Source organism: Nomascus leucogenys, chromosome 3, assembly GCF_006542625.1.
Source record: "Nomascus leucogenys isolate Asia chromosome 3, Asia_NLE_v1, whole genome shotgun sequence".
NCBI lineage: Eukaryota > Metazoa > Chordata > Mammalia > Primates > Hylobatidae > Nomascus > Nomascus leucogenys.
The window spans coordinates 57,761,099-57,777,429 of NC_044383.1; the positions used below are offsets into that span (position 1 = coordinate 57,761,099).

At 32.5% G+C, this 16,331-nt stretch overlaps 1 protein-coding gene across 50 annotated transcripts in view; it reads right to left on the bottom strand.

Annotated features, from left to right (window-relative positions):
• The window catches only part of RIMS1 (regulating synaptic membrane exocytosis 1), a 522,383-nt gene that overhangs the window by 144,792 nt on the left and 361,260 nt on the right, over window positions 1-16,331 (bottom strand). For 23 of the 50 annotated variants that reach the window (XM_030809350.1, XM_030809351.1, XM_030809346.1 and 20 more), the window contains 7 exons: window positions 14,401-14,531; window positions 13,767-13,938; window positions 13,491-13,644; window positions 12,026-12,097; window positions 6,613-6,769; window positions 5,661-5,786; window positions 4,004-4,066 (listed from right to left, as the gene is read on the bottom strand). In XM_030809350.1, coding sequence (XP_030665210.1) covers window positions 4,004-4,066; window positions 5,661-5,786; window positions 6,613-6,769; window positions 12,026-12,097; window positions 13,491-13,644; window positions 13,767-13,938; window positions 14,401-14,531 — 875 coding nt within the window. Of the gene's footprint in view, window positions 1-4,003; window positions 4,070-5,660; window positions 5,787-6,612; window positions 6,770-12,025; window positions 12,098-13,490; window positions 13,645-13,766; window positions 13,939-14,400; window positions 14,532-16,331 lie in introns of those variants that run through there. The other 27 variants (XM_030809340.1, XM_030809345.1, XM_030809377.1 and 24 more) reach the window with 5 other exon arrangements.

Consider the following 16,331-nt stretch of genomic DNA (forward strand, 5'->3'; position numbering starts at 1 on the left):
AAAATACTCAAAATTATTAAATTATCTGAATTAGAAAAATACCTGCTAACCAAACTCTATGAATTATCATTGATCAATATGTAAATGTGCTACTTGATCTCTGATTTAATATTATGCCTACTTCTATGAAAGTAAACAACTCATAGCTAAAAGTAAAAATCAACTAATTTATATAATTTTGGGGTTACAATATGACTAAAAGAGTTAATATTCTAAAACAAGACAAAGTGTTGACTAGCATTCCAGGGACAAAGCTGGTCATAGTATCAAACTGCAGCAAAAAAAAGGAAACAGCAAAAGGCCAAGAAGTGATTGCAGAGGAGCAAGCTTTTTTTACTTATCAGCTTCTGTCTGGATTCAGACCCAACCACAGGAAATTTTCCTTTGGAAGTAGGGTAAGATAGGCATTAGATGCAAACTAGAATATGGATTTTGAATTGGCAGAAAATTGGCCCAACGGCACCTGATTCCTTTAAAATCTGTGAGGGTTTCTGGACTGTCTATGCCATGAAGGACAAACTAGGTCCAGCCATATATTTTTTGATAATTTAATAATGTTCTATACATTTAATTACTAATTATGAAAATCCATCATCTACCTCAGCTAGCAGTAAAGCATAATCAAGAGGGAAGGGAATAAACATTTATCAAAGACTTCCTAAACATCAAACACCTCACTGGTTTAATCATGTTTATATTAATGATCAAATCAAAGGAAATCCCTTAAAGCTTCAGTTAAAAAATGAACTAAAATGCCATTTTCTTTTCTTTTCTTTTTTGAGACAGAGTCTCACTCTTGTTGTCTAGGCTGGAGTGCAATGGTGTGATCTTGGCTCACGGCAACCTCTGCCTCCTGGGTTCAAGCAAATCTCCTCTCTCAGCCTCCCAAGTAGCTGGGATTACAAGCACCTGCCACCACACCCACCTAATTTTTGTATGTGTGTGTGTGTGTGTGTGTGTGTGTTGTTGTTGTTTTTTTAGTAGAGACGGAGTTTCACCATGTTGGCCACACTGGTCTCAAACTCCTGTCCTCAAGTGATCTGCCCGCTTCAGCTTCCTCCTTATTAAGTACAAGTTGAGGACAAATTTTACTGAAACTAAAGATTTAGCCTCCTTTCTAGACAGTCGAGTCTTCTTTTCAACTCCTAACCTCAGGCAAATATCTTTAGTAATAGGTTGCTATAAAACTTTTCTAAGCATTGCTTCAAAAGTGATTTTTTTTTCAAGAATGGGATCAACATAGAATGGGAAACAGCTAGAAAATAGCACAAAATTTATAGTCCGAATGTTCAAGTTCCTGCCTTGGCTTTGCCACTTACTGGCTGTGACCTGGATAATTTGATTAAGTCTCCAAGCCTGTTTCTACATCCACAAAAAGTGGGAAATAACTTCCATTTAACAGAGGTGTGTGATAACATGTACACAATATTTAGGACACAGTAGGATACAGTAAGGCAACTACAGCATTTTCTCTATACTACCACTTCCTCGACACACGTTTTACTAAAAAAAAAGGTTGGGAAATTAAATAATTTGGGAGAAAAGAAACTAAACATACAGATTTCTTTAGAACATAACTTTAATATGCTGTGTGTATTAAATTTCAAGGTAGACATTTTCGGTTGCAAAGTTTCCAAAATGTATTTGACTCACAAAAGCTCTTATTGGTGAAACATCTCATAGGACAAGTTTTCATATTTTTGGAAAAACTAGTTAAGTAGAAGATATCAAATAGACCTGATTTTGAATCCTTACTCTATTAGTGGTCAAATAAACTTTCTTAGCTTTTTTCCTCATCTCTAAAATCAGGATAATAATATTCATAACATATAATTACTGTCAGGAAATTGACATAAAGTACATTAAGTATTTATCACTGTGCTTGTTATTAAATAAATGTTATTTTCCTTATGTTTACTAGAGACTAGTAAATCCTCAGATTTTATTTTTAAAAGTCCTAAGTGAACATGCTATGATGTATTTTGAAAGCTTTAGATTTTAGCCATGGATAGTTATATAAATAATAAGTGTCTATAGTTTATATGAAACTAAACTATATTATTGATATATCCATATAAAGTTGTGGTTATTTATATGTACACATTTTGACATTCATTTTTATTCAGATATAAATTAATGTTTTTATCAATACATGAATATAAACACAGAAGAGATTACATATACATACACGCACATATTTTTGAACTCATGTTGTCTCCATACTTTTAGCATTACACATTAGAGAATGAAAGACAGGAAGGAGAAAAGACACTGGTGATATATGTTTTGCACTGACACATTTGGCTAGCTCAGCTTCCGCTTCCTATCTTATTGTCGTAGTACCTGTCCACAGGACGTTATCTGCCTCGCTGAATATTCATCTGTTTTTAAATTGTATACATACAAATATGATTATTTGCTTAAATCAGGAAATGCAAAGTCAACATACAGAGACTATTAAATAGGACTTGTGGAGCTCAGAATTATTAGCAAAGCACCAATCTTAAGGATAAGATTATATAAAATGATGCAACTATTATATAATATTATATAAGTATATAATATTTTACAAGTACAAAATAAGGGAAAGAAAAAATATCTTTAGTTATTATATTTAGACCACTGGTGTGAGTATCCTAGAAATATTCATACACTGAGTGCCAGACACACACTAAGTAGCTTAAAATATAAGGATTTTTTTTGTGTTTCTTTTGTGTGCATGTTTTTTATTTCTTTTGAAGCTTCAGTCACATCAAGAGGAGTGTGAGAAAACTTTCAGAATTAGTAAATGAACCATTCGTTTAAGAAACTGTCAAGAAGAACAAGTAATAATAAACCTGGATAGCTCATGCCTTGACTTTCAGTAGGTTTTTACAATATGCATGATTTTACATTTTTTTCTCAGCAAGCAGAACTAATATTTCCTCGATTTTTTCCTGTGACACTCCAAGCAAACATGGCAGTAGTTATCAGTAGTATAACTTCAGACTGTAAAAAGTTCAAACAATTTTTATTAGCCCAGTTGGTTTGCATTATTGGGCAGGACTACATATTACACACAGACATAATAAACCATGCATTTGTCTTTGCATCCCAAGTACTGCGATAATACCTCTTTCCTTCTCTTTCCTCTTGCTTTTTATTGCCTAAAATGTTTGAGTTTGATTATTATGTGTTAGTTTGTTTCACTGACTTGCTACTTCCTTAACTTCTATATTCATTTCAAATATACATTAAGTATTTATAGAATATGTTCCATGAGTAATCTGTAAGAAGTTTTACTTTGGATATGAAATTAAAGATGTAATGAGATTAACATAAAGCATCAGGCTCTAAGCTCCAATTTAGAAGCAAAAATTATATCTTTTGTCGCTTCTAAAGAGGCATTCATATTGTTATATGCCTTTGTGGGAAAGTTTGTACTGCAGCATTTCTGACAACTGGTGGGCTAGGATAGTTAAGATCAGGTTGAACATCTTCACTTTTCATCAAGAAAGAAGCTGAAGCTCAGCCATTAAAAGTGAACTGTTAAAGATTTTATCAAAAGCAAACAGAATACAAACAATAAATTATAAAAGGAAATAAAAAAGGCTAAAACAGAGCAAACTTACAATTATGAAACAATGACACTGCCATACACAGATTAGACCTCTTGTGACTAGACAGGAATATGTGTGGGAAGGTTGGGGGCACTCACAGTGAGCATTTAGAATTTTAATTGCAGAAACTGGTTCCTCAGTTTTAGAAATGCAAACAGTCCCAGAGAGGCCTACTGGTCTCTGGATTTTTGAATCTACAGATGGCAAAGTAGTCTGCCTGAATCGGAACTGAAATATATTTGGAACCTTTTCCATAACCTCAATATAAAACAAAACAAATTTCGAAAACTTGGGAAATTTATTTGACCTGCTTGTAATAATACCACTAAGGGAGAGACGGAAGAATAATAGAATGGAAAGAGAATCATCACACACAGTCACCATTACCAAATCCCTGTATTTACCTGGTAGTATGTAGGCATTCTGCACTTCGTCCTCGTTTTGCTCTGGGCAGCATAAGAAGCTCACTGCACAGACAGGATGGGTGGTGAGTGAAACAGATAAATTATGTGACATGGGTTATGCCAATGGTATGCCAATGAAAACATGAAAAGGGAAGAAACCAGATTGTCTGCACTAGCATATTTGCTTGAGAGGTTAAACAAAAATAAACATGAAAGCATTTAAAAAATTTAAACAATAAAGTACAAATATTATGGTTGAAGTCCTAGCTGTTGCTGATTTGCCATTGTATTTCAAAATGATTTTATAGAATATTAAAACAAAACAAAATTAAATATTCCTCAAATAAGATATTGGAATCTGTTTCCAATTATAGACAACTGAGTATTTTTTAATACTATAAATTTGGCCTGATACTAATGGGAACTCTGAACATTTTTATATCTTTAGAACAAATTAAAGCGTGATAGTTTTCTTGGCTTTTATAGCCACTGAAAATGCAATACCATATTTTATGTTTCTTATTAACCAACTAACAATATAATTGATTAGAATTTTTATTTTAAAATTAATACTTTATCTATATCCAAATTAATTTCACTATATTGACTGCCCTGGTCAAGTAGCCCTGTGCTTTCCCTCCTCACCTAAATTCATGGTGGCCCAAATGAACGTTAATAAAATAGCCCTCATTCAACTCAAGCTGAGATGTCTGGAATCCTATTCCTCAGAGCAGCTCTTCATCCTAGTACCTATTGTGACTCCATTCTTGAAGATCACAACGCTACTTTCCACAGTAGGATGGCAATTAGGTAGGTTAGGAAGTTCTACTTTGTGTCCTTGACTCCATGGTGAAAAATCATTTAGTACCACTATCATGACCCTTCTCCTCATTGAAAGTTTCTCCATTTTAAAAAGCCAGAAGAGAATATTCAACAAGGTGGGTATTATAAAACCTTAAATCAGATTCTGAGCTTATAATCAGGCTAATTGTACAGGTATATGGTTACTTCAAGAAGAAAGTCTGTGGGCATGCAGAGCAACAGATTCATAATGTAGACTTATAGTAATTATTTCTGTGAAATATTAGTTCACAAATGCAGAATTAAATCTAAGCACATATCCCCATAAGAACCCATCTCAATAATTTGTATTCTATAGACATTTTCTAGAAAGAGATTTTATGAAAAGAGGTATATAACGGAAACATTATTATTGAAGTTCTCATAGAAACTCTGCAATTAACTTTCAAATGACATGTATCCACAATGTTTTAAATTATATAAATAACATAATTTTTATGATTACTTAATACCTCAAATGTTGTGACCCACAATAAATAAAATATTTGAAAACTCCTTATGCAGACTCCTTCTATAATTTAGGTCAGTATCTAAGTCAACAAGTTGTACCTTTAAAGCTGTCTAAGCATAAATTCTGATTTTGTAAAAGAAATTGGATAATTATAACAATATAATATTAGCCAAATATTTCCTAGAGTTGTATTTCTATTACAATATCTTAACAGTTGTTGCTTGAGAGAAGCTCATTTTTGAGTGATAAATACTTTTACTCTCTAATGTGCTATGCCACAATATCTGTATATATTAAAACAGAACAAAAAATTCATAACATTGAGATCATAATTTTGACAAATACCTGTCTTGTTCTGATAAATACTGACTATCCACATCTCTGGCTCTATGTTCAACTGGACTTCGGGAGGCATCATGGTGTCTGGTTGGAGAACGTGACCTTCTTGTTGGATGAATTTCATCTAAACTCCTAAAACGATTACAAAATTCTTATGTGTCAAATTGTATCATCTTCCCAAAACAGGCAGACAGACTACAGTGAAGGAACTGGCAGTAATATGCAAATAAACACTGAAAAGTATTTGCATCATAATCAAAACCTATTTTATCAATGAATTAAGAGTATTTATTTTCTATGAGTTTTTGCCTGCGGCTGCATTTCTCCAACCTTCTTTCACGCTTCTATCAAAATCAATTTTCATCGGCATAATTAATTACAATTTCAGGAGTGTATATCAGAGTAAAATGAAGTAGAGCACTACATTATATGTTTTAATTATGTTTCCAAGCATTTAAAGTGCTTCAGAGAGAAAATCCTAAATCTCTTCAAAGTCCATTCCGTCTCTTAATCTTATCCTCTTCGCCACTTCTCTCCACAATTCTGATTTGTTACAATTTTTTTCTAACAAGAAAGAAAACTAGCAAAGAGAATACAATAAAATTATTCTACAATAAAAAATAATACAATAAAATTATTCTACAATAAAAAAATTCTACAATTTTTTTTCTAACAAGAAAGAAAACTAGCAAAGACAACACAATAAAATTATTCAAAATTATTCAAAAACTATTCCTGGGACATAAACAACTTCTACTCCCTGGGAAATTTCTTCAGATTAAACAACAGACTGCCACATAGGTTGGATAAAGAATAAAAAAACATTTTGCCTACAATTAATTCTGAAAAAAATAATTTGACCAAACTATTTTTTCATTTCAGTTAGTTTTGCAGCAATTTACACTGCATTATAATAAAAATGTACTGTCAGGGACACTGAGCCCATTTCAAAGCCTACCTCTGTAATGGCACATTTGGTAAACGTGAACGCGGCTTTCCCTGATCATTGCCGCGATGAGGAGATACTGAACGTGAGCGGTGATGAGTTGTTCTTTGCTGTTCTGGCACAGTTAATGTTGTAGATTTACTTTCTCTAGCACTAGACCTATAGCCTACTGGCAAAAGTACACACAGAAAAAATTTAGTCAGTATTCTTCTATAACGCAAACATTAACACAGAAATATAAAATTATTCTAAAGCAGCCATTGATCTATGAAGAATAAATGTCATGCCATCAGTATTAATAGCCTTATCTTCAAAAATATTAAGTATACCTACACAGAGTGTAACACATACATGCATTGAAACAGGTTACAGTTTTGCTGAAAGGAACCATGGAGATACTAATACGAACATGACAGTTGATGCCTCAGACATTACGATGAGTTGGGATACTGTTTCAATTCAAATAATGAATGAGTTTGTGACTTAGCAACACAAATGAAGTGCTTGACATGAAACTATAGTTAATATACAAGTCAATGCTTAGAAGTTTGGTGTCTCTTTAAATAAATTCTTCATTTCAATTTTTATTCTAGAGAATAAATTATTTTTGTTGGATTGCAGATGGCCTCTTTAATAAGAAAAAAATATATTATTCCAGTTTTAATTAACAAAGAAGAGTAGCAGATCTTCACCATTATACTGATTGTGAAATTGCAAACCACAAAAAATACCGCAATTTTCAAATGTAGTATATGACTGAAGATGACTATCACAATAATTTAGAGAAAATGAACCCTTCTAAACAGCCAATCACCAAATCTGCCTTACACATCTGAAACTACTCCATAATTATTTTAATTAGCATAATTAAGATACTATAGTTAACATACTGCAATTTAAAATAAATTATAACAGCCACTTTTTCTCTGAAGTAAAAAGGTTTATATTGTCTCTGATTTAGTTAAGATAAAACAGTAATCTCAAAACCAAAATAAGAGGTTAGAGTTTAAAATTTTTTCACAAGGGTCACTGTTTTTTATTATCATAAGGAAAATTAAAAAATTATGTGGCCAAAGTAAAAAAAAAACTATATTTACAAATACATAAAACATACATAAACCATAAATACGTTAAATTTAACTGGGAAGCTAAAACTGTTGTTCATTTTTTACTTGACAACTCTCACATTATCTCAAAAATATGTCATGAAACATCATGATTACAGGCAGGCTAATAGTCCCTAGCAGTTTATATACTGTGAATCCATGATCTTATGCCGAATTTTAAGGGACTTCAAACATTTCATTAAGTGTACTTTGACAACATTCAGACCAAAGAAATACAACCATTTTGTCACTCTGTAAAAACATATGTTTAATATTCATAAATGGTATAATTTATAATTTCAAATACTTTAATTTTTTATCTTATCAAAATATCAACTAAGCTATTGAGTTTTGTGTAAAAAGTCTGTTATTCAGATGTAATATTATATTGTAATTTTAAGACTAGAAATTATAATATTAAGGCTAGAAAGAGACCAACTAAGTTAACATGTAGTGAATACACTATTAATACATAGCTCATTGTAAAAAAAATTGGTCACTTTTTAAAGACAACTAATCCATAGTCTGAATTACTTAAACATTTTTAATTACTATTTGGTATCAATTATACAATAATTATGTAAGGCCAATATTGACTTATGAGACCTATTTCGAGATTTGAGTATTCAAGGTATATAAATAGATTTTGTATAATTAATTATTACAGAGAATTCTGGCATCTTGCTGTAAAAGGTATATAATTGTTTCTTGGATTCTTTGTGTTTATATAGAAATTAATGCCCCTTTTATCCTTTTAAGAAGGGACTTTAAGGAAACAAGTGAAATCTTGAAACTTTTAACATATTAACAACTTTTAATGTAACTTAGAAAGTTCTGAATTCATAAGTATACTGAAGGCAATGTGTACTATTTTGGTGACTCAAAGTCATTTTGAATTTAACATATGCTATAATATTCAAAGTTTTAACATTTGACTCTATAGTGAATGATCTCAAATAAATATACATTTATAGTTCTTTGCATTTTACAAAGAAAAAGTTCTTTGCTTTTTACATTTATAGTTGCTTTTTACAAAAAATTTGATTTTCTTCACATTATGTTTAAGTTATTATTGACAACATGCACTCTATCTTCAGAACCATGACTGGGATTAAATTTTTTTTTTTTTTTTTTCAGATAGAGTCTCACTCTGTCACCCAGGCTGGATGATCTTGGCTCACTGCAACCTCTGCTTCCTGTGTTCAAGTGATTCTCTTGCCTCAGCCTCCTGAATAGATGGGATTACAGGCGTGCGCCACCAGGCCCGGCTAATTTTTGCATTTTTAGTAGAGATGGGGTTTCACCACATTGGCCAGGCTGGTCTCGAACTCGTGACCTTGTGATCTGCCCACCTTGGCCTCCCAAAGTGCTGGGATTACAGGCGTGAGCCACCGTGTCTGGCTGAGATGAAACTATTTTATGGTAATCCTAACGATTTAGTTGGCTCAGGGTTAGAGATTAGAGATTTTTTCTTCTCATTTTCTGGTTGAAGTTGCTAGATTCCTCACCTCAGATGAGAGCATTCTGTATATGGTTATTTTTATTCTTCTTAACTAGCTAAAATTATTTACTTTAAATAACAATAAGGCTATAACTACAAAGTTAATAAAATGTGGCTCTGGCAGTCTCTACTGCTGAAAACCTGCTACATTTCCCTAACTGGAAAAAGATAGTAAACGCATCAAATAAAAACAGAGAATTTCGTGTTCTAGAAAAGCCAAGGCATTAGGAAGTTTAAGTTTTGGCTGTAGTAGAACATTTTGTATAGAGCTTTTGAGCTTCTCTAGATAATATACAACCAGGAATTCCTTGAGTACATTAAACATATATAGAAGACGACTTCCATATCTAAACAAATTTTTTCTTCATATTGGATGCTAGGAAATGTAGAAGCAAATTTGTAACCAACATCTAAAAGTACACAGAAATGCACTGTGCTAACTTATCACCTCACTTTATTTTAGCTTCTTGCCCTTATTTTACTGACTCGTCTTTCCTCTTCATTTAAAATGTATTGTATGTAACTATGTGACTAGTTATATTTGCCATACAGATACTACCACATACTCACAATGGATCAATGAAGACTATATCTGAAAATATTAATGAATTACATGATCTCCTTTAATTTATGAGGAGATCTTTGAAACATAAAATATTACTTATCGGTTTTATAAATTACTAGTCATATTCTATTAAAGTTTGACTCATTACATTTTTAACTGCTAAATAAAAATGAACAATATTATTTGAAAAATACTGTTTTGTATGATAACAGAGATTATGCATGTTTGCAAACACTTTGAGGGACATGGTATATTTCAGTATGGAATAAAAGTATATTTAGAATTCAGTGCTCCTTGGTGGTACTCAAGCACTAATCCCATCTCTAGTGGATTCCATAACTCACTTTGACTTCTCACAAGATGTTATCCATGTTGCTCTCTCAGAGAAAGAGGAAGAAACTCATCATTTGTGCAAGCATTTATTTAATTGGCCATTTATTTATTCATCATTTACTGCCCTGTCTCATAACTAAAAATATGAAATTTCAGGTCAATAAAATTTGGGAACCACTCACCGAGGTAAATTCTATTTAGATAAATTGGTAATGACAACATTAAGGCTGATTAATAGTTAAGATTCTTGTTAGAGGTGATGATTTTTCTACCAGGTATAATCTAATTCCTATTTGAATATCCCAAATGAATTTAAATGTATAATCACTTTACTCTTTCAATTTCTTGACAAACTAATTCGATGTTACATTTTGTGTGAACTTTTCTGTTGAGAATGTGTGTAATTATTATGGCCTTCTAAGAAATAAAAACAGAAAGCAAAAATGAAATTCTCTCCAGTATGATCTAAATCTCTCACTGATACACTGACATCAAAGGTTAATACATAAGTATATAGATTTTCACAGCACTAGATTTATTGTTTTAACAATATTTTCTACTTTCACACAGTGATTAAATACCACATTTTTGGCCAGGCATGGTGGCTCACAACTGTAATCCCAGCACTTTGTGAGGCTGAGGCGGGCGGATCACGAGGTCAAGAGAACAAGACCATCCTGGCCAACATGGTGAAATCCAGTCTCTACTAAAAATATAAAAATTAGCTGGATATGGTGGTGCACACCTGCAGTCCCAGCTACTTGGGAGGCTGAGGCAGGAGAATCGCTTGAACCTGGGAGGTGGAGGTTGCAGTGAGCCGAGATTGTGCCACTGTACTCCAGCCTAGTGACAGAGTGAGAATCCATCTCAAATAAATAAATAAATAAATACTATATTTTCTCTGAATTATAGGGAACAAATGAAACCTGATTTTAGAGAACTCTCCATAATTTTCTCCCAGTTTTAAAAAAGTTGTATGCATCTCTCCAAATTGTGAAGTTAGTATTGTAGAATCTACCAATTTGAGCAAAACCATTGCCCTCAAATTAAGTACACTCCCATCTCAGAAATTATGTAAATGAAGGGCATATATATCAATACTGTCTTTAAAAACTGCCTTTAAAATTCATATTTATACATTTTAAGACTGTCTCTTTCATTTCTTCTTATTTGCATATTTACTTCTCCTCTCGTTAGTAAATTTTTAAAAAGTATAGAATTAGTGCCTAGAAAGTAAGTCTTTACCACTTGATTTTACACACTTTTCTGACAAAAGTCAGATGAGAAACATTTAAACCCTACAACATCACAGAAGTTTTACTAACTTACACAATGATAAAGAGATGTTCACTTCAAATTAATACTTAATCTTTCTTAAACATATTATTGTTTTAAAACATATACACACATCCTATGTATAATCAGTAGGAACACATCACAAAAACACATCACAAAAGCTTTAAAAGTTATAGCCATGCCACATGCAATTTTAAACCCTGCCATGCACCTTTCTCAGTATATTCCATGGAGGGCTACATTATTTTCAGAAATGGTGGAAGGAAAATCATAGAAATGCAAATATAAAACACAGAATAACGGAATTTTTATTTAATAACCCCATCTTTTCAAAATAAAATTCACATTTTCACTTATGCTCAGAGCATTGTGAAATAATGATTTGTTTCACCTAGTTAGACATGTTTCTATGGAAGAACCTCAATATGGGAATGCTAATTGGTAGAGACTAGTCCATTTAAAACTTTCTTAATAATTTGAAATGTAAGTCACCATGGAATAATATAATACTGATTTCTCTGTGCTATAAATCTTCAGTTTAGTATCCTAAAGAGGTCTGGAAGCTGACAGAGAAAACAAGCAAAGCAGCACAGTGAAGCAGGGCCATGCTCTTCACCCACGCACCTGGAGGAACTACGCCAATACCATCATCAACCTCATAATCTGAGATGTCACTATCACTGATTCGCTGAGATCCTGCATGACAGTAAGGCAAAGAGATACTTCTGTGTCTGGTTGGTTTATGAAATGTAAAGGACACTGTCAAACTTTTTTTAAAAAGTGAATTGCATTATTACTGAAAACTTATGAAGACTAATACAGTAAACACTGAGCTAATTTTAAAAGAAATGTTTGTTCTCTAAGGATAACATTTTATCAGTATTTTTTTCCTCATTACACCAAAGACATATAGAAACAAGGGGACTTCACAGAATAAGATTTTCAAATTAATTCTTTAATTAAAATATTATACTAAAAGCCTGTAGCACAGTATATACAGTACATTGTTTTCTACACAATTAAGTGCTTTCTTCTGCAGTTCAGAGAGAATAGGGCTGAGTGGAAAGGTTCAGAGACATTTCTTGGCTGGAGCTCTATTTAGCCTATATTAATGAAAAAACATCAGGGCCCTTTATAAAATATTTATGTTTAGCTCCCCAAATTAGTCATTATACTTCATTAAAAATTAACTTTGAGGAAATTACTGATCAGGGAAGCATCAACATGAAATATTTAATTATGTGAGAAAAATAATTTAGTTCCAGATTACCAAAACGAGGCTTCTTTCAGTTGTTAACTTAGAAATGTAGTTATGACTCAAAAATTACTCAATAAGTACAGAAAAAAATAGCTTTTCCCAATCACTAGATGAATAGCAATAAAGATACTTTCTAATCTTTTAAACAATATTTCTTATGAATAACTATTAAAATATCTATGAACTGGCTGGGCATGGTGGCTCACGCCTGTAATCCCAGCACTTTGGGAGGCCAAGCCGGACGGATCACGAGGTCAGGAGTTCAAGACCAGGCTGGCCAAAACGGTGAAACCCCGTCTCTACTAAATATACAAAAATAAATTAGCTGGGCGTGGTGGCACGCTTCTGTAATCCTAGCTACTCCAGTGGCTGAGGCAGGAGAATTGCTTAAACCCGGGTGGTGGAGGTTGCAGTGATCTGAGATCATGCCAACACACTCCAGCCTGGGCAACAGAGTGAGATTCTCTCTTGGGCGGGGAGGGGGGTGGAATCTATGAACTATAAAGTTATTAAGATCTCACAGGTAGCAACCCACCAATGATGACAGAAATTATTCCATCAGTCAATAATCAACAGCTCAATTGGCCCTGTGAAAGAATTTTAATTCAGAGGTTTTTGGTTTGCAGCTCTGCAATTACTCTGCTATGCTATCTACATTATTTTCATTGTGAAAATGTAGAAGTAGTTTTGCCAAGTTTCTTCATAAAGATGAACAATTTTCCAATATTTTGATCTCTAATAAAACATTTGAAAAAAATCTTGAATTATTAATCACTAATTAGATCATTACAGCATAATTACTTTGTGGCAACTAAAAGGACCTTAACCTACTTTGTAGCTTTTTGCTAGAGCTTTCTCCATGAATATGTCGCCTTGGCATGAAAGGTGATGGCTGAGGCAGAGGTAGTGAAGACTCATCATGTGTCTGAAGTTTATACCAATGCGGTTCATCATCTAAAAGCGCTGTCTCCAATTCTATGAGGATCTGAGAGGGTAATTCTCAAATTAAATCAAGTACCTTTATCAAAACATAATGTAATAGCAATCACAATAAATATCACAAAACTTTATTAACTATTTGACTTGAGTTTTTAAAATATACATCACCTCTCCAAGAAATTCACTTTCTTCTTCTTGAACTCTTGGTTGGTCCCACACAGTTATTTCTAACATTCGTTCTCTAAAATCTCTACGATGTACATGCGAATAGACAAAAGTTTGATTCCATTTTGGTTCTAGTATTTTCTTTACTGTTTTTGTCCTCCTTTTACTTTTATCACTGAAAAATAAGTATGTTTTGTAAATGAAAAAGCAAGTATATGCTGCCATCTACTGTAGTTACATGTAAAACTGCCACTGATATTTATATTATTTTAACTTATAACTCATTGAAAGTCTATAAAAAGATAATAGAGTTTAATAATATTCTAACTTCAATTACAATATAAGCAGTAGTTATAATTATAGGGACACATACAAAGGTACATTCTAAATGATGTGTTGCTATCAAAGACTGATATCTATAAACAAGGTAATAGATTTTTTTAATTGACAGATTATTTTCAAATATTTCCAACACAATTCCCAACATTTGAGGGACTTCTTTTTTCAGAGATAATGTACTTTTATCTCCTCAGAAAGAATTATCTATTATATTTTTTAAAAACATCTCAAAAGAGAAAATTCTACCTTTTCTATTAGTACAGATTTTAAGACTTTTTTTTCTAAAATGATTCACTACCTTCTATCTGGAAGAAAATACATTTTTACATAGGGATTTCGAGGACGCCCATCTACTCTAGCAGGTAGATCTGTTGCTTGCAGGACATTTACAATCAGCTGGTGCCCCACTTTATCATACCACAACTTCACCTAGGAGCAATGAGGAAAGGAATTATTTGTAAAAATCATGAGGCATTACAATTTTACATAAAACAAAATTAAAGTTATATTTAAATGAGGAAATTTTGAATTACAATATAATGCAATTACAGATATTTCTAAAAACATACCGATTTGAAAGCATAAACACACAGAACTTTACTTTTCTCTGAGTACTTTAAACATAACTTACAACTGGCAGGCCTTCAGTGTTACTGTATACTCTCACATATCATTTTATAAAATAAAACTAATAATAATTTTTCCAAAAAACTAAGGGAAGAGGGAGATATAAAATCATTATTCTTGTTCTTAAATGTTAAAAATAAGAGTTTGAAGATTATATGTGTCTAAATTATTATAGCATGACTAAATGCTTTCTCTGGTGTCACAGGTAGTTAAAATAAAAAAAATATAAGAATTTGGATATTAGGAATAAGAAATACAAGGAATTAGAAGAGATCATAAAACATATTTACTGTGGGCCTATTTTATACAGGCACCGTTAAGTATTTCCTGGTATTTTTTCTCATTTATTTTTTTATTTTTTAGAGACATGGTCTCACTTTGTCACAGGCTGGAATACAGTGGCATGATCATAGCTCACTGCAGCCTCAAACTCCTGGAACCAGCAATCCTCCCAGTTCAGCCACCCAAGTAGCTGGAACTACAGGTGTACCTCATCATGTCTGGCCAGTTTTTTAAATTTTTTGTGGAATCGGGGGTCTTGCTATGTTGCCAGGCTGGTCTTGAACTCTTTAGTCTCTCCAAGTGCTGGGATTAAAGGTGTGAGCCACTGCACCAAGCCCTCATTTAATTTTTAGAATTAAACTATTACAGGTTATTTTTCATGAGAGAAGGAGGAAAAAACTAAGGATACTACACACAAATGACATCTTCAAACTACAAGAAGGCCAAATGATATTTCTATTAACCAAGATTTCATGAGAGTAGACCAAAGAATAATGGAGAAGTAATATACTAAAATCCTATTGTCAAAATCACAAGAATTGGAATTTTATCAGTCATTACAGTATCTGCCCTGGCAGTGGTGATGACGCTTTAACAATGTTAACTTTAATTTTTTTCCTTTAATCTAGAAGTTACTTTTCATTTTATGTTTAAATAAGCATATGCTGTTAATAGGTATATGTTAGAACATATTTGAGAGTCATTATAAGAAAATAAACTAATTTAACATAGGATTAGCTTTTCACGGTAAGGAACAGATTAAGAATTCAAACCTGGATCTGTGTAAATCCATTTCTCTGATTCTCAATTGATACCTAAGATGTGATTTTCACAGAACCAGAATGGATTTCCATCCTCTTTTAAAATATGTGGAGAATATGAGAGATTTACGCATACACTGAAGAAAAAGATGGCTGGGCAGATAAACCCAAAGGGTATTACAAAGATATTCAGTATACTAAAAATAAAAGTTAAAACCATAAACGCCCTTGAGCAATAAGCTTACATGTATCTTCTCTTTCTCATTAAAATCAAGAGAAAACCACAAAGGCAGACCACAGAAATCCACAAATTATCAGAGAAGCAAAAGGTCATAATCTGTGTAACGACTTGAAACAAATAGTTTGAAGTCCTTAAATTATAATATCAACATCACATTTTCCATCATAATCTACAAATATATGGCTCTTCATTATACTTAACCCTAGTTTCTTCACTCCAGGTTTCCCCATATCACATAATAAGGCAATAGTGAGAAAATGGTAGCTTTTTCAGAGAGCTTTCAATGGCAACGAAGAGTTTTGCCAAATGCCTTAGGAA